The 25,074-nt window shown below is 48.5% G+C and overlaps 8 protein-coding genes across 8 annotated transcripts; 5 read left to right on the top strand and 3 right to left on the bottom strand.

The window, feature by feature from the left end:
• Nucleotides 1–322: 322 nt before the first annotated feature.
• On the top strand, nucleotides 323–2,267 carry Z518_03496 (uncharacterized protein; the record flags this gene model as incomplete). The annotated part of the gene is made up of 5 exons (XM_013420521.1): nucleotides 323–710; nucleotides 758–1,037; nucleotides 1,096–1,475; nucleotides 1,533–1,862; nucleotides 1,918–2,267. 5 exons carry the CDS (start codon nucleotides 323–325, stop codon nucleotides 2,265–2,267), a joined length of 1,728 nt encoding a protein of 575 aa, XP_013275975.1.
• Nucleotides 2,268–2,575: 308 nt separating this feature from the next.
• Z518_03495 (uncharacterized protein) lies at nucleotides 2,576–3,890 on the bottom strand (the record flags this gene model as incomplete). The annotated part of the gene is made up of 2 exons (XM_013420520.1): nucleotides 2,576–3,083; nucleotides 3,136–3,890. The coding sequence occupies 2 exons, from the start codon at nucleotides 3,888–3,890 to the stop codon at nucleotides 2,576–2,578; spliced, it is 1,263 nt and encodes a 420-aa protein (XP_013275974.1).
• Nucleotides 3,891–6,842: 2,952 nt separating this feature from the next.
• Z518_03494 (uncharacterized protein) lies at nucleotides 6,843–7,893 on the top strand (the record flags this gene model as incomplete). The annotated part of the gene is made up of 2 exons (XM_013420519.1): nucleotides 6,843–7,028; nucleotides 7,084–7,893. 2 exons carry the CDS (start codon nucleotides 6,843–6,845, stop codon nucleotides 7,891–7,893), a joined length of 996 nt encoding a protein of 331 aa, XP_013275973.1.
• Nucleotides 7,894–9,351: 1,458 nt separating this feature from the next.
• Nucleotides 9,352–9,845, top strand: Z518_03493 (uncharacterized protein; the record flags this gene model as incomplete). Its single annotated transcript, XM_013420518.1, has 2 exons — nucleotides 9,352–9,559; nucleotides 9,601–9,845. 2 exons carry the CDS (start codon nucleotides 9,352–9,354, stop codon nucleotides 9,843–9,845), a joined length of 453 nt encoding a protein of 150 aa, XP_013275972.1.
• A 1,151-nt stretch (nucleotides 9,846–10,996) lies between these two features.
• On the bottom strand, nucleotides 10,997–12,860 carry Z518_03492 (uncharacterized protein; the record flags this gene model as incomplete). Its single annotated transcript, XM_013420517.1, has 7 exons — nucleotides 10,997–11,181; nucleotides 11,249–11,435; nucleotides 11,506–12,175; nucleotides 12,231–12,367; nucleotides 12,419–12,438; nucleotides 12,492–12,678; nucleotides 12,729–12,860. 7 exons carry the CDS (start codon nucleotides 12,858–12,860, stop codon nucleotides 10,997–10,999), a joined length of 1,518 nt encoding a protein of 505 aa, XP_013275971.1.
• Nucleotides 12,861–13,699: 839 nt separating this feature from the next.
• Nucleotides 13,700–15,570, top strand: Z518_03491 (uncharacterized protein; the record flags this gene model as incomplete). Its single annotated transcript, XM_013420516.1, has 6 exons — nucleotides 13,700–13,943; nucleotides 14,010–14,197; nucleotides 14,254–14,378; nucleotides 14,474–14,785; nucleotides 14,832–15,396; nucleotides 15,445–15,570. The coding sequence occupies 6 exons, from the start codon at nucleotides 13,700–13,702 to the stop codon at nucleotides 15,568–15,570; spliced, it is 1,560 nt and encodes a 519-aa protein (XP_013275970.1).
• A 1,993-nt stretch (nucleotides 15,571–17,563) lies between these two features.
• Nucleotides 17,564–19,056, top strand: Z518_03490 (uncharacterized protein; the record flags this gene model as incomplete). Its single annotated transcript, XM_013420515.1, has 6 exons — nucleotides 17,564–17,708; nucleotides 17,759–17,778; nucleotides 17,831–17,867; nucleotides 17,917–17,993; nucleotides 18,050–18,423; nucleotides 18,483–19,056. 6 exons carry the CDS (start codon nucleotides 17,564–17,566, stop codon nucleotides 19,054–19,056), a joined length of 1,227 nt encoding a protein of 408 aa, XP_013275969.1.
• Nucleotides 19,057–22,051: 2,995 nt separating this feature from the next.
• Z518_03489 (uncharacterized protein) lies at nucleotides 22,052–23,517 on the bottom strand (the record flags this gene model as incomplete). Its single annotated transcript, XM_013420514.1, has 5 exons — nucleotides 22,052–22,092; nucleotides 22,147–22,454; nucleotides 22,503–22,860; nucleotides 22,910–23,245; nucleotides 23,304–23,517. The coding sequence occupies 5 exons, from the start codon at nucleotides 23,515–23,517 to the stop codon at nucleotides 22,052–22,054; spliced, it is 1,257 nt and encodes a 418-aa protein (XP_013275968.1).
• Nucleotides 23,518–25,074: the final 1,557 nt, after the last annotated feature.

Here is a 25,074-nt window from a genome sequence, read left to right as displayed (position 1 = left end):
TTTCCAGCATTCATCGACAGGGGTTGCATTTCCAGACCCACGGAAAAAAAAAAAAAAGTACGTTGATGAGCATGCAAACTCATCGCCGGTGATCTGGTCCGAGGAAAATTTTGGAGGGAGTAACTATTGAGATCTCTCTACGTCGTCCGAGACCGGACCGCTTCACAAGGAGGAACCCTACCTCTCGGCAAGCCTTTCTGTGATGATACGAGTCGCACGTGCTTTCACACTTTAGGAGAATTTGAGACTTGAAGCAACGTAAAACATTATGATCCCTTAAGCGATACATCGATCATTGAACACCAGATAATCCTTGGTTGCGATGGCTTTGGAAACGAACACCGACTCGTTACTATTTCCGCCTCCTCCTCTCTCTATTTTCCATGGAAGTTCCGAAGTCCCATTACTAAACTTTACCCTTGGCGAGCTTCTCGATTTTCAATGCGGACGGTACGGCTCCAAAGAATGTCTGGTGGTGCCATGGACAGGAGCAAGATGGACATACGACTACCTAAAGCAAGAGAGCATCTGGTTGGCAAAAGCTCTTGCTGCTCGAGGAGTTCGCCCAGGTGACAGAATTGGAATCATGGCCGGAAATTGTGAACAGTACGTCTCTGTATTCTTCGCTTGTATGCGGGTCGGATGCATCCTGGTCATTTTGAACAACACCTACACCACATCTGAAGCACTGTATGCGTTGAAATTCACTGGTAAGCCTCGTGACACGAGGTAGATGGAACGCTTCTAATGGCTTCAGCATGCAAAATCCTGTTCACGACACCTAGAATCAGCCATCATGACAACAGGCCACTTCTTCACCACCTGACGAAAAATCCCGGAATTGTTGACGATATTGTCATTCTTCGCGGCTACCCTGGTCAATTCAGCTCGTATACCAACCTTGCGGAAATGGGAGCCATAGAACCCGACGAGCTATTGTCCGAGATTTCCCAAAATTTGAGCACTCATGACGTGTGTAACTTTCAATTCACCAGCGGGACAACAGGAAATCCAAAAGCTGCGATGTTGACTCATCAGTGAGTGCAAGAGTTGTTGCTTTTTGAAATGCTGAATGTGGAACCTGATACGGGATAGTTCTCTGGTCAACAACAGCCGATTTATTGGTGATCGCATGGCACTCACCGAAGAGGATGTTTTGTGTTGTCCACCACCATTATTCCATTGTTTCGGGCTTGTACTTGGACTTCTGGCAATTCTCACTCATGGTGGAAAAGTAGTCTATCCCACTGAGACTTTTGACGCTGCAGCATGTCTACATGCAATTTCCCAGGAGCAGTGTACGGCACTTCACGGAGTTCCAGCCATGTTCGATTCCATATTCAGTTTGCCTCGACCGGCAGACTTCGATTGCTATCGTTTAAGGACAGGGATCATTGCAGGAGCTCCAGTTCCTCGACATCTTATGGAACTCTTGGTCAACGAGTTCGGTATGACTGAATTCACCAGTAGCTACGGTAAGAAGGATTGCCTCCCACTTTGTCACGGAATATATTCTAATGCTTTAACTCCAGGACTAACAGAGGCATCTCCAACATGCTTCAATGCTTTTCATGATGATCCCATCGATTTAAAACTGGCCACGGTTGGTCAAATCATGCCCCATGCACATGCAAAGATAGTTGACCGCCATGGGAAAATTGTTCCTGTGGGTGAGCGTGGAGAACTTTGCATCGCCGGGTATCAATTACAGCGAGGATACTGGAAGAACCCCGAGAAGACGTCTGAGGTGATGATTCGTGATGAAAGTGGCGTTTTATGGCTACACACGGGCGATGAAGCTGTTTTCCACGAGGACAAAACCTGCACAATCACGGGCAGATTTAAAGACATAATCATCAGAGGTGAGAGCATCGTTGCCGTTTCGAATTGATTACTAGATCTGACTTCTTTCTCCAGGCGGAGAAAACATTTACCCTCTCGAAATTGAAGAGAGATTGGTCCAGCATGAAGCGATTGAACGTGCCATAGTGGTAGGCGTAAAGCATAGCAGATATGGAGAAGTTGTGGCAGCATTTTTGCAACGTGCATCTACTGGAGAGGTAAGGTATTCTCATCTCAGTGATGATGGCGTACGCGACTGGGTGAGATTACATCTTGGAAGACACAAGGCCCCGGCATTTGTTTTCTGGCTGGGCGAAGGCGACATTCCGAGCACAGTTCCTTTGACAGGGAGTGGCAAAGTCAGAAAGTTTGAGCTTGCAAGATTGGCTGAAGAAATTATTGCTAAAGGGAGACCAAAACTATAGACATGTAGTAGATATTGACTGTGATGCTTGTAAGGCTCTTGATTTTGGATTCGCAGATCTACAGGATTGTGTATTCATCTTTTCAAAGAGGTCCGCACGTTTACATTTCCTCACAGTTTCCCCCAACATCGTATGATTATGGGGTTCAGAGCATCACAATCTTGCACTTCTGTCTTCCGAAATTGACACTTGAGATTGCTGACTTCGCTGCTTCAACATTGACTCCACTACAATTCTGCTTCTTTCCGCAAGCATCGGATAGAGATCGTCATCAATCTTATTCAAATAATCAGCTTCGTTGTAATCAGTTAGAGAATGGGGCTTACATCTTCTCCATCTGCGAAAGATCCCTGCAACCAGATACTGCATCCAGGAGCCAAAGAACCAACACGAAAATTCACGTTATATTCACGATTCACAGTAATCTGGCGACCGTCCAGAAGATCCATCAATGGGGCCATTAGTCTTTTGTATTCATTCCTTTCGTAACCTGTGGCGGCAATTACCAGGTCGAACACATTCGCATCGGTCATAGCTTCCTCAGGATCAGGTGGGTGGAATGACAGTTTTATCCGTCGATCAGGGGTCTCTTCAGCCTTCAGAAGTTGACTTTGGAGCTTAATTTGGCATTTCCACTTTTTGGAGTCCCTTTGCTTCACACTCTGGGTGTATTGTACCTCATAAATGCTCTTCAGAAGTTCACAATTTATGACAGATCGAGTTTCGTGAACAAAACTTTCGTCCGTCCTTCTTCTCAGCTCAATGGGTAAAACTTGTCCCATCTTTGATATTGGTCGCTTGGTACTGTCGACAACACTATACGAAAGAAGTCAGAGGAAAAAGAAATCCGGGGAAGGGAATGACATACAACGGTGTCTCGTCCATCCCTTGGAGAACCGGATCTCGAGTAAACCAAGTCACCTGGTGGTCCTCTCTTATGCCTTGAAGATAATGAAACACGTCGGCTGCATTTTGACCATCTCCAACGACAGCAAGCCGAGATTTCCCGCCAGTTGCTGATAATACCGAAGGAATGACATCCAAACACTCTGACGAATGAACGACGCGCGGGCGAATATTAAAGGTCGATAGTAGATGAGGAATTCTTGGTTGATTTCCCACCGCAATAACGACTTGTTTTGCTGCCACAGAGCTTTGCTGTCGAGTTTCTGAGTCGGAATACACCACTTTCCAGAGCTCCACAGGGCCATCTTTGCGTCTCAGAGGTAATACTGCCGTCGCACACTTGTTGAATTTGACTTGGTCTTGGAAACAGGCTGCGCACCATCGCAGATAATCAGTAAACATTTCTCTTGACGGACAGAGCTGGGAGCTGTTGGCATAGGCAATAAGTTGGTTTGTTGAGTGAAGGTAGTTCAAGAACGTAAATTTGGACCGTGGATTTTCTGATGTGACTAGATCGTTGAGAAAAGACGTTCTCAGACGTTCGGATGGGATTCTGGCATTCGGCTTCCATCTTGCTTGTGGTTGGGATTCCAGAAACCACGTTTTGTCGATAGACTTTCTTTCATGAAGTGCAATAGCGACCGAAAGAGCTGTAGTCCCAAAGCCAATACACACCAATTCCAAAGCTGTGGTATCAAATTCCGTGTTGTTGTCCATCGCAATTATTGAGCTCGTCAGTGCCTTCTTTCGGAAAGGAGTCTGCTAAACAGAACAATGTGTTGGTAGGTCGAGCTTCCACAATCCATGAGAAAAGCCTATGCATTGAGTGCCTCGCCCCAATTGCCAGGCTCAATGGATCCATGGGTCGTCGTAGGGAAAGCAAATCCTTGCGTGGTTAGCTTCTGGGGGCTCGATATCCAATCGCGGAGCTGTGCAACAAGGTCATTGCGTGATCTAGAAGCCGGTATGAAAAATACCAAAAGAACAGCGGTAAATTTTTTCCCTCTGGCAGGGACTGGAGATGCTTGGCGGCGGATACCATCCGGATCAGATAACTCAAAAGGAAATCAGATAACTTTATTCCCACTCAGATATCCCTGCCCGCCGAGTTTGCCGGCTTGGGCTCGGGAGAGCATGTTGTACTTACTTGATCTTGATCATGGGCAACGAAAAATTTTCATCTGATAAGATAATCGTCAATGGACCACCCATCGAACCGATGGTGCTGCTTCCCAGGTGAACAACAATGCACTTTCTTCTGTTAGTCTCCACCCCGAAAGTGAAATGATGCTTGGAAGGTCAACTCATTTTGCCCGAGATCATGCGATATCGGAAATGCATGATGCGAACCAATTCTAGCCGATGACAGAGAGCCAAGGCCCGACATGTGCAATTCAAATTTTTCGTGTAGCGGGGGGTTACGTGCATAAAATTATGTAAGAGGAAACATACACGGTGGATGGAGAGCGCATTGGAGTTCATCTAGTTTGACCATATTCACGAGGAGATCCATATAGGCTACACAGAGGAATCAAGCAACTCACCTTCGCGTGTGATTGCTCCACCGACATCTTCCCTGCATGGTAGGATAGGTACGTGCCAGCTGTTGAAGATCTTCTTGACTTTGGATCTTGTATATGGTGCCCGATAGCGCCTCCCCTTCGTCTTTGGCCAAAGGCAACTTTCTTGACATAGAGGTCAGCCTGATGGCAGGCACAGTCATGGAACGCTCACAGCCCCTCATTCTTCAAATACCAGGCCCTAGAGTTTTCGAGCATATGTGGAACCAAGAAGAAACCGGCTAGTGCCACCGGCGGAGAGATAATCCCATCCACCACGAACGGCTTGGTGGTTGTTAACTTGTGGAGGTCCAAAGCTACTTGATGAGGGCCTACCATTACCAGCCAGCCAGCACGCCTTTTCCGTTCAATCTCTATACTTCTGCGACAAGGTACTAGAAATCATAGTCCAAATGCCCGCTGAGGCTGGGAATATACCTGAACGTCGGCCCAAGTCCGTCACAACGGTTCCATGATTCAATCACGTAACTCATCCGAGGGTAGAAGTCGCTCTCAGCAGGGCATGTCAAATCTGTGAACACGCTCAAAATGCTGCTGCGGCTGTGATGAGGCATACCTATTAGAAAGCGAACAACATAAATCTGACCATCCGAGCGGCATTTGGCTAAGCAGAAGGTAAGGACACTCCAGATGACCTTCAATGTCGGAAGCCAGATGGACGGTCGAATTCGCGTGAGAATCAGGTTACTCGGGATCTCGCCGATTAGGTAGCCCACAGTCCAGCAAGCTGCATGATGCTAAGCTGTTCCCTGTACAGACTAAGATCTTCTTTCCTGTGGAAGAATGAGTCGTCCTCTTCTAGCACACAGGGAAGGTGCCGGGCCTCCCACCTCGGATACAAATGGGTTATTGATATTGGGCTGGTCCCGATATGTAATAAAATATGCGGCCGGGCCGAGTGGTCAGCACGATTTAAGGGACGACACGGGAAAGAGGCCATACACGAGCATGCAATGGTGAGGACGGCGCCATCGAATTTGAACAGAAACAAGCGCTCCTGGAAGGTTTTCTCAATGGTGACCCAGATATAGCGCTTCCAACTTCGCTTTAGTTTCCTCCTGCGCCACACCTTTGGCTATGGCCCTGGTCCTCTCAGGATCTTCTGCGTCAAGAACTCTGTTCGTATCACCCTTCAGGTAGGAGATGGTTATATCAGTCATTTGACGGTGTTATCGCCGTATGATTAAGGCTTCGTGGGAGGAATTTACATGGCCCAAAGGCTGACATCCTCATTTACCCTCTTCGGGGTCGTGAATTGAGCCCAAACCAGCCGCAGTGCCTATGGCCTGTGATCCTGTGACCAGTTGATAGCAAAGCGTAGATCACTTGTGAAGTATTGTTAGTCATCTAACTTTCCAGCCTTAGCTGGAAACTAAATGGCGCTGTACATGGTGAACTCATTCTTATTGCAAAGGATTGTGCAAATGCAGTAGAAGCGGCTTGTGAAGATGATATCTGAGGAAAAAGGGCCGGGTTGCGTCGATCAGTTCCTCCCAGACCAGATTCACCATTGTGCCAGCCTGTACTCACACGGGAGATTGAGACGATCGTTAACCTGACGCATTTTGAAACAAGCTGAAGGCATAGAAGAAATATTCACGCAAGATAACATCACCGATGATAGGTTCGGGGCGTGATCTAATCGGAGACGTACCGTTGGAGTAGTTGTGATATGTGGCGACGCCAAGGCTTGTAAAGACCTTCGGAAGCGTTGTACACTTCGTACACGCTTCGAAATAGGACGAGTCCTCCGTAAAATCACATAGTTTTTGGAAAATATCACGTGGATCAGCATCAAAAACTTTTATTGTCAAACCAGTGGGCGTTCATTGATTGTTACTGAGTACTCTTTCTGGTTGGTCACCGGTCCTGCCAGATTGCCAGTATATACACGTTTGGTTGACCCCTTTTCTCCCCCTATATCCTGAATAGGAATCGTAACCCTTTTTCCAATAGCGGGGTATTGGCTACTGTTCAACATTTAAGTAGAAGCATCGCATGTCCCCTCCATTCCTCTTGTTTTGAAGTTCAACTATTTGGAGACCTCCGGCGTTAACTTCTAATTGAGTTTTTCGATGCGTCTGAGGCGATGGATGACCTGATAAAACACCCTAAGTATTCCCAGTTCGAAGTACATCAGACTAGCTACAAACGAGTCCGCGAGCATGAAATAGTGGCCGATGTTTTCATTCCGAGGAACTTGGTGGTGGAATTGTCCACAACGAGAGGTCTCACGAAAGTACCGATCATTGTTCGGTTTCATGGCGGTGGCATGGTGCGTGCATTTTGGTCATTCGCAAGTACAGAAAGACAAGAACTGACCATATCAGTTTACTGGCATGTCGCTGTATCCCGAATGGTTTCCCGCCTACCTCTTGGAATATGCTTATGAGCAGGCCGTCCCTATCATCTCCGCCGACTACCGCTTGATGCCCGAATGCAAAGGGTTAGACATCCTGGACGACCTTTCATCTTTCTGGGACTGGCTCCGGGCGTCTGAATGCGGGCTTCAGGCATTCCTATCTTCATTATATCCATCACTCGAGATTGACGGAACGCGTATCATAGCTGAAGGTGAATCAGCGGGAGGTTATCTCGTGGTTCAGGCCGCCCTGTCTGGCCTTCCCGGGCTTCGAGCTGCGATCGCCGCCTATCCGATGCTGGATCTTCGAGCTCCATATTACACGCAGAAATTTGAAAAGGTGATGACCGGTGTACCGATGCTACCCGAATCGATCATTGACAATCACCTCGAGACCATGAAAGCAAGTTCGGTAGTATCAAGTGTTCTTCCGCCCGCGAGAGGTGATCTAGGAACGGCAGTCATTCAACATGGACGATTTTGCGAATTCCTGGGAGCGGAAGACATACTCTATCCGGTGGACAGAGTCAATCTGGGACTATATTCTGCTTTGCCAAAAGCAAGACTGTGGATATACCATGGAAAGCAAGACACGGGAATTCCAGCCGCAGGGAGCGTCGAATTTGTCAGGCAAGCGCGAGAGTTGTGGCCGGACTCAGAATTAAGGCTGGATCTTCCAGATGGAGAACACGGCTTTCACAAATATAAGCACGCAAATACCACAGAATGGCTGAAGAATGGACTCCTATGGGTGGAGAAAGCGTGGCTTCCAATTTGAAGCTGGCCACGAAGCGCAGCATCTCTTCAATTACTGATTGAGGACATGCTCTCTTTACCGCCGATACTACAGGTTGACGGAGCCTCAAGGGAAGAGTGAGCGCAACAAGTGGCGGCCAAACATCGCCGCAGAGAGAGAGTGTGTGTGAAAGGGGGGGGGGTGTATTCATTTACCCGGGCCACTCCCTTTGCTGAATGTTCAGCCTACCACTACTGTGGCTAATTCTTGACTATCTACTCTAGTATTGCTGACTACTTTCAGAGAAGGTGGTCCCTCTAACTAGGGCAATAAGCTACTCACAGGTTTCACACATAAGATGGGCCCAGACCACAATGAGTACGTCCCAGATTTAGACCCAGCGGAGTATTTATGACTCGGTTATGTCATGATGACGACGTCTTTTGGCAATGACGATGGCTCAACGGAGCAAGGGAACTTCAACAGAAATAGTTCGATATCTCTGACTATTGGAATACCGAGGACAACGCTTTACAATTGGCGGAGCTCCTGTGAAACACTTGCTGCAATCCGAACCAAGATGGCATCCACAACGGTGTGACTCAAATCCGTCTCATCACAGGGTAAGGGGGCCTATCTTCACCTTTTTGGCCGTCGCGCTTCATAAACGTGGATGGCATGTCTTTGTGATCGCCCGTACCGCCGAAGCTCTTAAAGCCTTTTAAGATACCGAGACCATATCTCTCGAGGTCACTCAAGAGATTTCCATCCAACACCTTACGCATTGAGGTGGTGCTGCTCGGGATCAAAGTCATCACCATTGTTACAGGCGGTATCAAGACGCAAATCGTAAGAACGAAACGGTTCCCAACCGAAGACAAGCTATTACTCCGGCCTCGAAGACAACTACCAAAGACGTCAAGAGCATGGATTCTTAGTAGTTGGAGTTACTGCGGATGCCTCCGTCGAGCAGATTCTCCCACAGACACACTGCCCGGCAGTGGACCGCCATGGAGATGGATCCTGAACGATGTGCGGAAGAGATAAGATCTGTAGTTTATCTGATCCGCACTGCAACTTACCAGTTGCGACACGCCAAGTCCTTGGCATATGCATACTCCGCTCAGAGCTAAGACACAGGGTTGATCTTACGGAGGACTTTTGTCTTATTTCGAAGATGTCCGGGGGACGTCAAACTATATAGTTCTCGAAGCGTGTACGATGCGTAGATCCTTTCCTAGGGTCTTTACAAAGCCCTGGCGTCACTGAAAATCACAGCACGACTAGTGCACCCCTGCCGCCCGACGGAACCTTTCTACTATTAGCTAAGTGTATGACGAATCAAGAAGTTGATGGACGCGGGCTCCATGGGAACGTACCTGCCCGCATTTTCTTGTACGGTCGAGGCAGTTCTTCCGACGTCCTTTCTGTCCACCATCCATTGGCCATTTCCTTTGTGCACGTCAGTCTTTCTCCCGATACGCTTGACCAGCGTCGCCCATGGCGTCCACCGACATCGACCAGAAGCCAGCGCTTTCCAATCCAGAGCCCCAAGGCAATGCTGAAAAGCAGTCGTCCACAACAGTCCCTGGAGATGAAGCTCCCCGACCACCTCCCACGGGCAATGAGGATGTGGTGACGGTGGCCGAAGAGGACGACAAAGAGCGAGAAAAGCAGGACAATGGCGGCATAATCGACTACTTTATGAGTAGACTTCTTGATCAATGCCGCATCTCCTCCATGGAATAGTAATGTATAACTGTAGCGCATCTATACTTACTGCGATCGTCTGGGCACTTTCCTTTACGTCGTGGCCGTCACGGACATCCATCTCCTCGGGTGCCGCACTCCCATTGACCACCGGCGCCGATGGCAGTATTACTCTCCAAGAATTCCGCGGCGATGTCGACGACTTTGTTCTTTGGCTCGTCTATCTCTTCGTTGGTCGCTTTGTCAATGAGGAAGATGACCTTGCCAGCCAAGTACGCCCATAGCATTGAGAGCTGCATGTTCGTCAACACCAAGTCCTGTCACGACCTCAGGTTTGACTTCCAGCATTTGCCAGTATCAGTGATATTATGGGATTGGAGGGCGTTGTTAATTGGACTGGAGTGGGATCTTAAAATGGCTAGAGTGGATTGATTGGCCGCAGGCTCCCGGAGCTCCAATGTTCTAACCTCATGAAGAAAAGTCTAGGCCTAATTCGGCAATCCGTACTATGCTACAGAACACCTTTTTACACGCGTATACTATCACATCCCTACGCGTTTACACAATATTGCGGACCAAGTGATGTACGACGCCATGGTGGCGAGAGCGGCAGAAGAGAACAGAGCCGATGTCTTTGCCCGGGTGTGGATGAATTAATCCATTATGAAGATGTGGGATGCGAGCATGGGCGACGTTCGCAATGGAAATATCGTGGGCAGCCCGACAGTCAATGTGAAGTCTGCTACCATTATCTGGCGGAATACAATTTTGAATGTAAGAATTGCCCCGCGTTGTCCTGCCATCGATGCAATCGCAACCGACTTAGGTAATAACACCATCAGGATGAAAGAACATAGTGGAATGACGGGGAAGAACGGTCCAACTTGAGGGAGCAACGGCGCGTCGTACAAAATTTGACATATGTAATCGAACTTCTTCGGGTCGAGACTTGTTGAACAAGTCATTGTAAGATGCCCTCCCTGTTGGTTGCGCAAGCGTGACTACTGCGAGATGGCTTCTATCAGCGTAGTTTGGCCTACGACTCCCCCAATAGCTCAGCGTCTTGGTCGCTAGAAGCCCCGGGTACGAGATCCGCTCCGATATCCGCCTCAGACTTTGTCTTCCATTTCTGTCGACGCTTTACTATGTACCATAGTATCAGGAGATCTGGTGACTTGATCCAAGTTCGTCCCTGCCAAAAGCTGATATTCCTTGTCCTCTTTCAACATCTCCTTCACAACCATATTTTCTAGGCGATCCAATTCCGCTCTTTGAGCGGTCTGAAACCACGTGATGTCGCCGCTTTAACCTGCGCAGGGCGAGGAGAGCCTATGGCTGAGCAGCCACTTGATAAAAGTCTCAGGCACAGAGCTTTCAACTTCACCAACTGATGCGGACTCACAGAAACCAGCCCCGGCGCTTCCTGAGAACTTTTTCATGCGGCGCTCTTTTCGGCGGAGATTCGTTGTTCATTGATACTCGCGGCGGAGCTGGCAGACTCTTCAGCGCCCTCTCGTTGCAGAGTCTTTGCGGCCGATGTGTCCTTAACCTTGTCCAACATGAAGATCAGATCGATCTCTTCCATGGTATAACCGCGGGTTTCAGGGCAGGAGAAATAAACTGTATCTCCTGGTTAGCTGGGTGCTGTGGAAACGACAAAAGGGTTCTGGAACGGTCCAGGGCTTACCAAATGGAATAGCAATGAAGTTGAACACCAAAAACCAGATCCACGTCTTCCATCCGACATTGGGGTCGGCGATGGCGATTGGTCCCGCGAAGACGGTGACGAACGACATAAGCCATTGAGCGCACACGCTGAGAGCGAATCCAATATGGCGATATCTGAGAGGGTTAATCTCGGAAGCGTACACATACTGTTGGGGTGCGTATGGTGAGTAGACATTCTCAGCTAACAGAGCCTATTGGATCAAAGGGCCAGCTTACAGTTACTGGACCCCATGTAGGACCAAAGACCGCAATCCAGGCGAAAAGCATCGCGGCTGCGGCAGCTCCAGTTTTAGGCCCAGGAGATGACAATAGCCCAGTGAAGATAGCCATAAACACCGTCTGGAGACTTGCCCCTGCGAGGAGCCAAGTTCGTCTGCCAAATTTTTCGAGCCAGTAGACTCCCATGTAATTTGTGATGGCGAGGAGCGTAGTCGAAGCGCCAGCGAGTCCAGAGGCGGTCAGAGGCTCAAGGCCGATGTATATCTGGAAGATCGTCGTTGTGTAGTAGAAGATGACGTTGATACCCATCAAGTACGCGATACCGACCAAGATCACACCTGTACGGATCCTGCGAGCGGATTGCATGCTCGAAGTGTCCCGGAAGAAGTCGGTAATTTTGAGGGCTGCTTGCTCGGCACGCTCGAGTTCAAGAGCGGCCAAAATCTCAGCTCTAGCATGTTGAACTTGGGGCTGATCAAGCGGGGCTCCATAGACTTGCTCAAGAATAGCATCAGCTTTTGTATCTTGACCCTTCATGTAAAAGTAGCGGGGTGTCTCCGGCAGTTTCCCGAAAGCCACTATGGTAAGGATGGCGAAAAGCGCTTGAAGCGCTACTGGGAATCTCCAGATGACTGAATTGTCTTTAAGAAAGACCATTCCGAAATCGCTGTGGCCGAGGTCAGACCTTAGATTTAAACGGAAGTTGGGAAGAATATACTTACACCCAATATGCAAGCGCGGTTCCGAGAGATGCGGCTGCAATCATACCATTAACGCCTCGGCCGCGGAGCTCTTTCTGAGTCGCCATCTCGGCGACGTAGACAGGGATCATTGACGTCAAAAATCCATTACCGATTCCCTATTCATTGCATCAGCTGCTGGACGTCAATCAAGAACCCGAAAAGCGTACAATAAACACTCTGCCAGAAACTGTGGACGAATTTGCTTAATGCTCTCCAAAAATTCCAGGACCTTATACTTACTCATTTGTCCGTACGAGTACGATGACGCACATATGATGGTGCCAATCATCTCCACGAAATTGCCCACCAAAATCCACGTCTTGCGTCCGAGCCTGCTACCCAAAAATGTTATGACCATACATCCCAGCCAAGATGCCAGCAAGAAAGTCGACGTGACCATGGAGATTTGATAGGTGTCTGTCGGATTCTGTCCATTTTATTAGGCTGTGAAGAAATCTCAGGCCTTTCGATACATACTCCGATCGCGGCTTGAAACTCGGGGGTCTGGAGAACTCCTCCCAATACACCAGCATCCCACCCAAAGGTGATGAAGCCTAGGCTTCCTGCCACGAGGGCGTCGCGATAGAGTTTGCGACCTTCGAGTGCCATAGATGCCCCAAGTTCTATGAAAGATTAGAGTAAGTTAAAGTTGTTCGGTGAAACAAAGACAAAGGATTCTGTTCAGAAAAGAATGTTGATATAGTCTCGGCATCTTCAGCTCACACCTATCCGTTTCTGGATCATTCCCACTGTTCTGTTGTTCTTAGAGGCAAATTTGGCTTTGGCCGTTTGGGTGGTCCCCAAGACCGTTGGATTGTACGGCAACTAGTTGAAGAAGGAGCCCTAGCTTGTTGAATGAGCAAAGGTTTGGACTTTACCAGGGCCATCAAGCGGACAGCGTGTGCTTCCCCGTCCAGGGCAGAGGCCTGCGCCGTCGAAACCATTCGCATGCTATGCGTGTAGGGGTGTGGAACGGCTTGTGGCGAGATTGCCCAATTATCTGAGCCCTGGCGGCTGGTGGAGCCCGATTCTAACACGACAGGCCGTCCGTTTGGGGCCACTCGGGGACTTGTCCCTTATGAGTAGTTTCCGGCTGTCTCGCTAAAGCGAGTTAATAAACAAAACGTACGCTACTTACGCTCGTAAGAAATCTGCTTGCTCAGCACCCTGGGGTCTTTGAACGGAACATTAGCCTGTACACGGCATGGGGCAAGTCGATCATCTCTCACCTGTGAAACTTGATATGGATCACACGAGGCAACGCAAGCCTCCTCACTCCACCCGAAAAAAGCCCAACGGTTCCATCCCAACACATGGAACCCACTTACTTGGAATGGTGCTGCTCCGAGGATAGCTTCATAAGAGGATGTCTGCTATTTATTTGACTGTTCGGAATCAAAAATACGCTCTTCACATGAGGATTGCGATCGGTTCAACCAGTCGTGACAATGGTGGCCGCGGTGACTATTATCTCTGAGGTTCTGTCTGTCGCCATGATCAGTCGAATTGGTCTGGCGTTCTGCTTGTATTTCGCTCTGAAGTTCTTATATCAAATTATCTACTACCGACTTTTCCATCCCCTCAAGATATTTCCAGGGCCTTTCTGGGCATCCGTGACCCGGCTATATATCACTTTCTACAATCTGAAAGGGACTGAGCACCTGCATATGCTCGACTTGCACCGCAAGTATGGTAAGTCGTCAATCCCTGCGAATCGAGGGCCACGGAGGAGATGCTAATACATGGTGCGTCTTCTAGGCCCAGTTGTGAGGATTACTCCAACTTTGCTCGTGGTCAATGATGTCACAAAGCTACCGATAATCTATAATCGCTACGCCGACAAATCTAACCATTATATCACCGGTAGCTTTGGAAAGACGGAAAGCGTCTTCAATATGCAAGACCATACACAGCATGCAAGCTTTCGGAAGGTCATTGCAGGTCCAGTATGCCGCCTCCGCGAGACTCTAAGCTTTCACCAGCACTGATGATGTTCTTGCAGTATAGCTTTTCCAATGTCAAGAGAATGGAACCTTTGATCGACGCCAGGATCAATGATTGGGTTGCAAAACTCAAGGATAGATTTGTCCGACAGGGCGAGAAGTTTGACTTTGCACCTTGGGCTGTGTAAGTAAACCTGTGTTTTATGGTATGGTTGTTTTCTCCCTCCTTTTTTCTCTATTCTCCATATTTGAGGCTGTTTCCCTACTGACACGGTACAGATATGTGGCATATGATATAATCTCGGAGATTGGTTTCGGCGCACCATTTGGCTTTGTTGAGCAAGAGACCGACGTCGCCGGCCTCATTCAAGGGTTCCATGATGGCTTACCCGCTTTCGGCTTGATGGCAAGACTACACCCTTTCACGACCTGGATCAAAACGACCTGGATCGGTGAAAAGTATCTCGTGGCCAAACCAGAAGATCAGACCGGTATAGGTGTGCTGATGCGTTTTCGGGACGGCTTAATCGCCCAAAGACAGAAAGACATTGCTGCCGGCACTACTGGAGGACGAATCGATCTTTTACAGACGTAAGCCAAAATCCCCGGCGCAAGGGTCCTGCTCATGATGAATCAGGTTCTTGGATGCGCGTGATGAGAATGGCAATCCCATGGACATGGATTGGATTAAAGCAGAAGTCCTCTTGGTCCTTCTCGCCGGTGCCGACACCACGGGTACTGCATTTCAAGGGCTTATGTGCATGGTCATGTCGGATCCTGCGATCTATTCTAAGCTTATGGCGGAAATTGACGATGCTACTCGGGCTGGAAAATTGTCGGCAATGCCACAATACGAGGAGGTCATAAAATACTGCCCTTATTACGTTGCCTGCGTCAAAGAAACAATGCGACTCTGGCCTTCGGCGCCCAACATCTTCCCACGCATTGCAGGCAAAGACGGTATTTGGCTGTACGACAAGTACGCACCGGAGGGCACAGAGGTTACATGCAATCCATACGTTGTGGGTCGTGATACTAATATCTTGGGGGCTGATGCGGCGAAGTTCAGGCCCGAGAGATGGCTTGAGGACCAAGAGCGTGCCAAGATGTTAGACAAATACTCCATGGTTTTTGGTTATGGCGCGAGAGTCTGCCTGGGGCGAGACATCGCTCTGATGGAGTTGTACAAAACACCATTGCAGGTAAGTGACCTCTGTCTAGCTCCGGGCCCGGCTAATGGAGCCTTCCAGTTCTTCCGGACTTTTCGACCAGAGATAGTCGACCAGGAGAACATGGGAAAATTTGTGGTCAAAGGAGGAGTAGCTTACTGGACAGATATATGGTTGAAGCTCACAGAGCGTGCACCCGTAGCGTGAGCCAGGCTCTTCTTAGAGACTGCAATAGATTGAGTCAGTGGCATACCATGGTTGTGGTTGTCGTCCATTGAGATATTCCGTGACCAACATTATCTCGTTGATAGAGCATGCTGTAGCTCCTGGGTAAGTCTGAAGTCTGTCCAAAACTGCCTGGTAATTCTCTCCCATCAGCAATGTAGAGAGCTAGCCATTGAACTCCAACTCCGGAACGTGGGGGAAAGACCTTGTGCTGATTGCGAAAGATTTTTGACTATCAGTGCCTGCATCAAAAGCAATATTTCTTTTCGGTACGGAGAGAGCCCATATTCCGAAAGCCGACGGCATGACCTATTCATGTTTCCTTGTCAATGCATTCATTGATCGAACCGTCGCTGAGGGTAAGCGGTGTTTCCGCGGACAGAATCGACGCACCTTGTCGAATTAAGGATTACTCTGTAGGTACACCACCTCGGCGACAAAAGACGATCTCCCCTGTCCAGCCTCATTCTCATGACTCTGAAGAGGATACCTACTAAGAATACGTAAGACTTAGGTGTCAAACTGCCCACGATGGAGGCTTGATGGACACTGTGTTGGCAGGACCGCCAGTGGGTACTTCCTTCACGAAATACAGTTTACCATTTCCGGTTGGTCAAAAGTGCAATTGAGCAGGAAAAAATTTGAACAACTTTCGAGAGTTTCCTCAAGACTCGCGTCCAACGTGTCCTTGTCCTGATGCAAGGAAGAGGAGATGCATGATGTCTCAGAGTGGTTCCGTCTAACGTTGAAGCAATCTTGGATTGACATACTGGCTCGTGTGAACAAGCATTAAGGCATGTGACAGTCTCGCGAGCGTGACGAGGCCCACCGAGACAATCACTCATGTTTAAAGACCGCTTGTCGAAATAGGTCCTTTCGAAGAGGGTCATTGTTAATCATCCGCTGTCGACTGCTTGTCTGGAATGAGTAGATCCTTCGGCCTTTGTTGGCAGTTCAAGTGCTAGAACATCTGCTTTGCAAATGAGGCATTGAGGAGGGTCAGGCACTCAATCTCTACGGAAGGAAACGGAGCAAGAGTTCAGGGAGCCCAACTTTGTTTTCATTTGCATGTGCAATCGGGGCTTCTTCCTCTTGTCCCGGGTCCGTACTGAGGTTATTGCATGGGTGCCCTGCTATTTTGAAACTCCCAGAATATTGGCTGGTGCGTACTAGAAGCAGCAATCATTCGCCTGGCCAGTTGTATCCCTTGTGGCGGATGCCGCTAGACAGGATTGCATGGGCGTACCATACTAGCACTCCAGTATGAGGTTTGTGGAGAAATCCCCACCTCACATTATTATCGCCGTTAACCTGTTCCTGCTGCTCGGGCATTTTTCCTCCTCAGGCCGAACCAGGGGCCGGAACCTGTTCCACGCGAAGAGATCGACCGTTATCCGGTTGTTGTCGTACGAGGCTGGCGCCGGATAACCGTCGGACAGTGGCATGGACTCCATCCGAGACCTTGCATACTGTACCACGGTACAGCGAATAAAACCGTGTAAAGTGTGCACTAGCCGCTCAATGGCTAACGACAAGCATCGGGGACACCAGGATGTTCCACTCACCGTAGATCGTATTGACTTCTCCATTGGGTGCCGGAAGACAGTTTGACAGCCGGATCCAGTAAGTTTCAGCACGCCATTTTTACCCCTGTATGATGGTAAGCATCTTGACCGGTGGCGGGGAGAAGTTGGTACTCGAGAATTGGGCGAGGCATCTGATCTGCAGGAGCAAGATATAACCCTATATCCACCTTACTGGACATCCCTGGTAGTAAGTGTTGCACCAACAAGAAATAGAGAGAGAATCGCGACGGTCACAACGTCGGTGCGGGGGCTGTTGCGCTCGTGATGGCCATGCTAGGATGGGCACTGGCTCCTCTTGGAGCATATAGGCAGTCTATATAACCATCACAACCTGAGTACCAAAACACTAACTCCAGGGCATACTCAATTCTTATATATTTCTATTCAACATGGCTGAAACACCTCCGCGCTCAGGCTCTCAGGGGCCGGTCGTGCTGGCTATTGCCATTTCTTTTGGAGCCATAACCTTGGTGGTGATATCCCTTCGTTTGCTCACCAAAGTTCTCATCCACCGTCATGTTGGACTTGATGATTGTAAGCAACCCAGTACCTGCGAAAGGGACGCTCTGCTAATGTGCAACTAGATCTGATTGTTTGCGCGGCTGTACGTCTTATACTTTTGAACGATAAGCTGACAGGCTGATGAAAACACATAGCTCCTGACATGGGCCTTCATGGTCATGAATATTCTCTGTAGGGCCTCCAACATTGCCACGGAGGACATGGAAATAATGAGAAATAGGCGTGAGTCACGGCATGGGCCATCATATCGAAGTTGTCATGGCCAGGGGTCCCGAGAATTTCTCAGTCTATATGAAGGTCAGTCCTCAAGCCCTCCCAGCCTTGTCATGATTGAATCTAACTCCAGACTTCAGGAGGTCTACGCCTCATCCGTTTTCTACAATGCCAGTCTGGGATTCATCAAATGCTCGTTTCTGGCGTTGTATGCTCGATTAGGTGACAAACAGTTGCGCAGATTATCATTTGTTGTCGCGACCATTGTCGCCTGCTCAGCATCTGCAAATGTTCTTGTCTGCATCTTTCAATGCCGTCCAATTCGCGCAGCTTGGGATACCAACGTCCAAAACGCAAAATGTGTCAACATCAATGCATTTTACCTCGCCAATGCAGGAACAAATATCGGCACAGATCTTCTGACATATTTGTTGCCCATGAGATTGGTCTGGCACTTGCAGCTCCCCAGAAAGCAGAAGATTGCCGTTGGTGTAATGCTTTGCCTGGGTCTCTTGTAAGCTGCTTTCAATTCACGACGTTGCTATATCATTTTCTGGCTGACAAGTCGCTCAGTGCGTGTGTCTCCTCCATCATCCGTATTACGTTCATCCCGGCCATGCTCACCTCCACAGACGCCACCTACGTGATTAGCCCTCCATTTTACTGGTCCGTCATCGAAATCAATATTGGCATTTGGGCTGCCTCGGTTCCTTCCTTCAAACTGCTGGTCAAACGCTTCTTACCTCGCCTCTTGCAAGACGGTTCAAGTCGTCGTCGTCAAGCCTATGACTCTGGCCCCTTACGTAAAGGTTATACGAAAGACGGTAGTGGCTTCAACAAGCTCAGCAATCACAACGCCGTGCATATGGCTTCCTTGACAAAAGATGGAACAACAATCGTTGTGGGCGACACACCGTCTGGTTGGAGTAATGAACACAAGGTCAACGATTCGCCTCATGATACATATTCTGTTCAAGGAGCAGAGTCGAACAATGACAGACGGACGTCTACGGATAGTCAATCGAGCCGAAAGCAAATGGTGAGACCAACTATGGGGGTTATTACGCGGACCACCGAAGTCGCCATCACATCCGAAGGAGGTCGCATGCCAACAGATGGTCGCCGCGCGGCCGGGCTGGATTTCTGAAGGGCGAAATGGAGAGCAAATTTTTTTCCAGCAAATGTTCCACCCAACATGTCAACCGGTGCTCATGAACCATGGGCCAAACCAGATCAAGAAATCGTTTCTTGATTTGGAGGAGCCAGCTATACACCAGGCAAAAGACTGAGCGAAAGGTACAAAATTCTTCCACTTCCAACGGCATACTCTAGTACTGTTGTCTTTACTGCCTCCACCCCCTACTTAGAGTTTTTGAGGGTGGGTTCAAATTGGTTATTGAGGTCCTGCAGAACCGCGTACTCGCCTCCTTTTTTGTGTTCAAGCGGAGCATCATTAGGGGATCTTAATGCTTCCCTATCAAGAGTTCGTTAAATGGCATTAGCACTTCAGAGCCACGGACATAGAGCCCTTCACGGACAATTTTATCAGAACAGGCCGAATTCCAGAGTCAGCTGAAAAATGTCGACCAGCTTGTAGAGCGTCGCTTCCGTCATTTCTCTCTTGTTGTCGTCACCTTGCTTGTCTATCTGTCAGCATTGTGATTTTCCTTCGGCACCCCTTATATCCTAAAGTTGTTGTTATCAGAATAACACGCCCCGGTTTTCGACCGATTTTAAACCAGCGCATCCATTTTGTAGTCGAACAAGACATAAACAGCCAGGATGCGTGCGGTCACCATATGCCGACGTAAAGGGCTGAAAAACAGCAGGTACAACGACAGAACCCTGCTGGTTTCAGGTATTTTTCCTCATCCATTTCACCTTATGAGCGCCGATATATTTGTCTAGTCTTCCAGCCAAGCCCTCAATAGGCTGCAGACCATCCTTTACCCAGTCATCGCCGATATTTATCAGAGCATCAAATCCGCGCTCCTGCCCATCCCGTACAGCTAAATTGAAGTACAAGCCAGAGTCGAGTTGGGATACCTTATCTTTAAGACGTTGGTTGTCACCGACTGGTACAACGCTATCGTCGGCGCCATGCCAGGTGAAGACACCTCCCCTGAGGAATCACGCGCCACTGTCAAACCTCTTGCAGGATTTTTGTCGATTGTTCGCCGGGTATAAGTAGTCCTTGTATTCTCCATGCTATATCATTGCAAACATCAACGGCGCCCCGTCAGGACGTGGATCTGACGTCGCAACGATCTTCTGATTCCCACCTTGAAGCAGTACTTCCTGCGCCTTCACCTTTGCCATATGCTCGCCGATCAGAGTCTCAGGCATGGTGGGCACGCCCATAAGCCGTTCGAGGAACTTTTGGGTCCAAAACGGTCCACCATGTTTACCAAGAGCTGGGCGGCAGTGGTCGCCCTGATTTTGCCAGGATGGCTTGGACTCAATTGGATGCTCAAGAAACCCCCCGAGGATTCTCCAGGGATATGACGCGAGGGAGGTCTGATGTTATTTTCCCGCGGAACTGCCGGCGAAGAAATCCTGGTATTTCTGTCTGTACCCCACTGCCATACATCTTCCATACCATCTAGAACATCAGATAAATTTGAGTCTGGCAGAAGTCCACCGAGATGATCAACGTTGAGTGCTGTTCGACCGACTCCAAAACCCAGCGTCTGAAGAAATTTGGGAAATAATGATGATACGGATCCTGGTCCTCCACCATGGAAACGAATGACCACAAGAATACCTTGAGGCGGCGAACTCTCTAGTGGTTTTGGGTACAGTAGATCCAGCGTGATGGCATGGTCGTGTACTATTTAATATGGCGTCGTGAGGACGTGACGGATTGAATCGAGATAGGTCGTCCGGGTTGAATGCAGGCATGATTGAACAGTTCGAATCCCGTTCAAGTTGTGGGAGTCTCCGGCCTCGTGAGCATCCTAAGCATCTGCAGCTTTGGATGTAATAGGGTTCGACTTATGTGGAGGTCATGAATGTCTTATCAGTGGCTGCTAAGATCGGTGGTGGACAAGCGGGAATAAAGTACTCTCTGGCTCTCCACTGTCCATGTGGAGTGCTCGACGATGGAGGTGCTATGGAGTAAACTTGTTCCATCGCAATCCACTACATTGTTCAGCTACTACTAGAATGCTCGTGTGACGTGAGTTGTCATACATCATCTGCTTACCTGACTTTCATATACCTGTCCCTCGAGTTGTACGTTTCTACTGGTAATCAGTTGATTTGAAGGGTGGGACAGCCTAACAAGACATACCTGGCCAAACGAGCGTGGTGATACTTTTGTTTGCTATGCATATGATTAAACCAACCCCAGCTCGATATCATCTTCACAAACAACGAAGATGGCATTGCTCGCTTCCGCAGTTAGCGGTGATGTGTCTTGACATTTTTGATCTGCGCGCTCTTTCGTATGAAGTCAGTACATTTCCAGGCGTCTCTCGACGTTCGCCCATTAAAGAAGCAAACAGTACCCACCTTCAGTGACTCCCCGTCTGATCGGTCTCGAGATGCAGCGTCTTAATGATGTTGCGATGGTACCAAAATTTCGATACCTCTTGCCAAAAAATGTACATAGAGATAGCAAGCAAGCTGAAAAATGCTGTGATACCACTAGCGACTGCACCGACCTGAAGGCACACCGTGGCTCATATACCAGGGGACAATGTAGTTAATCACGCTATACGAGGAAAATCACCAGCATTCAACCTAGACGTAATAGCACAGCTACTCACCCGCAAAAGAAAAAGTTCTCGAACATGTTGTTCATGATAAAGATCTTCATTTGTCAATTTTTGGTTCGTTAGTCCAACTGGCGTCCACGTCAGTACCAGAATACTCTGTCGACTAATTGAAGAGCTGCTGTCCGGATGATCGCCGGAAGTGCGTTGCAAAGACAGACACAGCGACAACTTGATGCAATATGGATGTTGGCGAGAGTTCAAATCAAGGTCCCTTACGACGGAAATCAATTGTACCGATAGCTTTTAGGGTATCTGGAACAGACCTCCTCCCTGAATGAAGAATGAGAATGGAGTCGCTTGACCAAATTGTTTCCAGATGGAATTTTTGCCAGCAGTCCGTTCTTGTTGCGTACCTGAGTTTCATCAAGGAAACTCCTTTCCAAGCTGCATATAGTTCCAACAGACTACCATTGCTCGTCAGCTAAGCCAGGAAGGAGCGGATTAAGTAGTGTACATACTCATGTTGCCCAAGTCGTCACCAAATAATTTCTGCATCATATCTTCGCCAAATGTCGTTCCATCTCCTGGATAGTAGGCAACTGCTTGCTTTCCAATAGCAATTCCTATCATGGGCGGTATTTCATCAAGTTCCATAAACTTAGGTTTCGTTCCTTGAACTTGTTTCAACATCAATTGGTGAATGTTTTGAGCTGCGTATTGTCCCATATGCATTGCTGCTCCGCAGCGTTTGATTCCAGACCATTTGGCAATGTCACCAACAGCGAAATGATATTGAGAGTTTGGCATATCGGGAAGAAAGTTCAAACTGTTCGCGATTTCAGCCTCGTTCTGTGAACATGGGGACTCTTCTTACGACGGGGCGACTTTGACATATCCTTCTTCGTCCAACGCGGCTTTCGGGAGATAGGTCGTCGAAGGGGAACTTTTGGATATAGCATGAATCACTTGGCCAGCAGTAATGGTTGTTCCGTTTGCCAGTCTCAGCTTCGAGACTATTGTTCCGTCGTCTCTCCGACTAGTCTCGGTGTCCAAGACTCGTTGGTTCATAATGGTCTCGACACCTGCTTCGTGCAGTGTGGTCAAACATCTGTCCTTGAATTCATCGGGAAGAGGCTCAGCCGAACAAAGTTTGTCTCTGGAGTGAATCAAAGTGACCTTCTGTTCGGGCATGACCAGCTTGATCTCGGCTGCCATTTCAATTCCAACAGCTCCTGAAGGCCGTCAGACGTCGTATGCGACAATGAGTTGAGGAGGTCTTACCTCCACCAACGACAACAACCCCGTCTTGGGAATCTTTCAAGGATTGAACTTGAGTTGCTACCTCTTCCAAGAATTCCTCTCTGATTGTTGCCTGAGGTACCACGGGCCAAACCCTCCGAAGCCCTGATCCAGCAACTAGGAAGTCGTAGTTCATCGTTAGTTCTGACTGGGTGTTGGTCTCCGTGATGAGTGCTTGTCGCCTTTTGCAATCAACGCTCTTCACACTGCCTCTGATACAACGGACGTTTTTCAAAGCTGGAATACTATCAAACTTGGTCCATGACTTCGGAGCATACTCGTTGGAAGCCAGGGCAAGTGGTGATGAGATCAGGTGAACTGATTCGCTCAAAGATTAGTCGATCCAGGGCAGTCAACAGCGTCGACTAAGTCTTACAATAGCCATCTCGTTCGTCGACAACTGTAATATCAACCGGTATTCTGCTGGGTATGTGTGATGCAGATGGGTCTGACGCAAACCGCGCAGGTCTTCCATTGCAAAGATCCAAAAGATTCAAAGTCGCCCCCAGACCTCCATATGATCCGCCTACCACCAGCACTTTGAATGGATCAGCGCGATTTGCGAATCCAATCCCTTCGTTCGATGGCATCCTGAGAAGTCGAGCAGCAAAACTTGACAGTGAGAAGAATCTCCGGGCCATTCCCTTATTGAAAAGCCAGTTTCAGAGTACTCAATATATATGAATGTACTTCCCATAACGGCCGATGTCGGGAATACAACGTTGATCAAATCTTATCTGATAAAAGAAAAAAAAAACGCTATCGAGCCTATCAGACGTCTCAATATTTCCACTTGCCTGACGTGGATATTTCAGTATTTGGAGAGTTCTTCTCATATAATATGGGCGCGTCAGACAGGAGTCGGTATTATTTCCGTCATGGAGTTGACGGGGCTATCTTCGCTATCGGTCAAGGCAGAAGCGGAGAAGCAGTTGTGATAAGTGGAGACGCCAAGTCTTGTAAAGACCTTCGGAAGCGTTGTACGCTTCGTACACACTTTGGACCCCCTCGAAATAGGGACAACGTTCAGTCTCCGAAGGAAAAACCCCCTCGGCACCTATTCGATTTCGGATCAACAAATCCCCAAAAAGGGCCAAATCCTACTGTTGAACAATTGGTGACCTACCGTTCGCAACAGGCCGACTCTGCAACACTCGCTCACTAGGCTGTATCACCATAGATCTTTAGGCAATGAATTTCTCCAGATCGCTCCAGAGTTGCTGTTCCCACAACATCGCCCATACATCCAAACAAGCCAAGCAGGGCCTAAACTGCCGCAATTTGACCATGGTTCCGCAGGGACCATCACTGTTACCTGTTGGTAGAGAATAATTGGGTTGCCGGAGAAGGCAATGAAGGTTTGACACATAACATATCTGATGTTGGTGTGTAGCTGTCTGAAATAGATCATTAGACATCAAGAATCCAACAAAGAGCAGCCACAGACCTGAGGTCATATCAAAAAAGCCACTGACCTAGCCCGCCTGGTCGATAGTCAAATTATTTACCACTTACAGACACGAGCTGAAGTAACAAGCCCCAGCATCAATAGACAACTTGGCAAGTAGCACCGCGGAACAAGGTATCAATGACTGTTCTGGATACGAAGAGCCGATACAGGATGAAAGGGCTTGGTGAGAAGAACATTTCATAAGACCAAAAACAATCAGCAGAACGAACCCAGCAGCCAATATGACAGCGATCGAGGCCGATTCCCATTATCCTTAGTTGAGTCAGGAGGGGAGAATGGGAGTAAATAAGAGGACAACTCCTGTGGCAAGAAGCATCACCCCAAGCGCTATATTCGGGTTAGATTCCTATCGCACCTCCATCAAGTCGTCAAAACTCACCATCAGACTCGATGATGCAAAACCAACCACTCTGAAAGAACGTTTGAACACTCGGGGTTTGTCCAGTAAACCCTCTTTCTTTGCCTTGTGCAGATTAGGCCACCGGTGATGGCCAGCGACGTCTTGCTCCATGATAAAGTGATTGCTTCAACCCTTCTCATACCTCCTTGTGCTTGATAAGGGAGCTCAGTAGGAGTTTCATCGCTGCCATGGCTGATGGATTCTTCCATATGTCTAGCTGTACTCTTATCATCGCGGTTAGTGGGGTCTCATTGTTAGCTGGTTCAGTTGGTAGGG

The sequence above is a fragment of the Rhinocladiella mackenziei genome (genome assembly GCF_000835555.1).
Source record: "Rhinocladiella mackenziei CBS 650.93 unplaced genomic scaffold supercont1.2, whole genome shotgun sequence".
NCBI lineage: Eukaryota > Fungi > Ascomycota > Eurotiomycetes > Chaetothyriales > Herpotrichiellaceae > Rhinocladiella > Rhinocladiella mackenziei.
The sequence above is the reverse complement of the archived record's forward strand: the minus strand, read 5'-3'. Positions and strand labels throughout refer to the sequence as shown.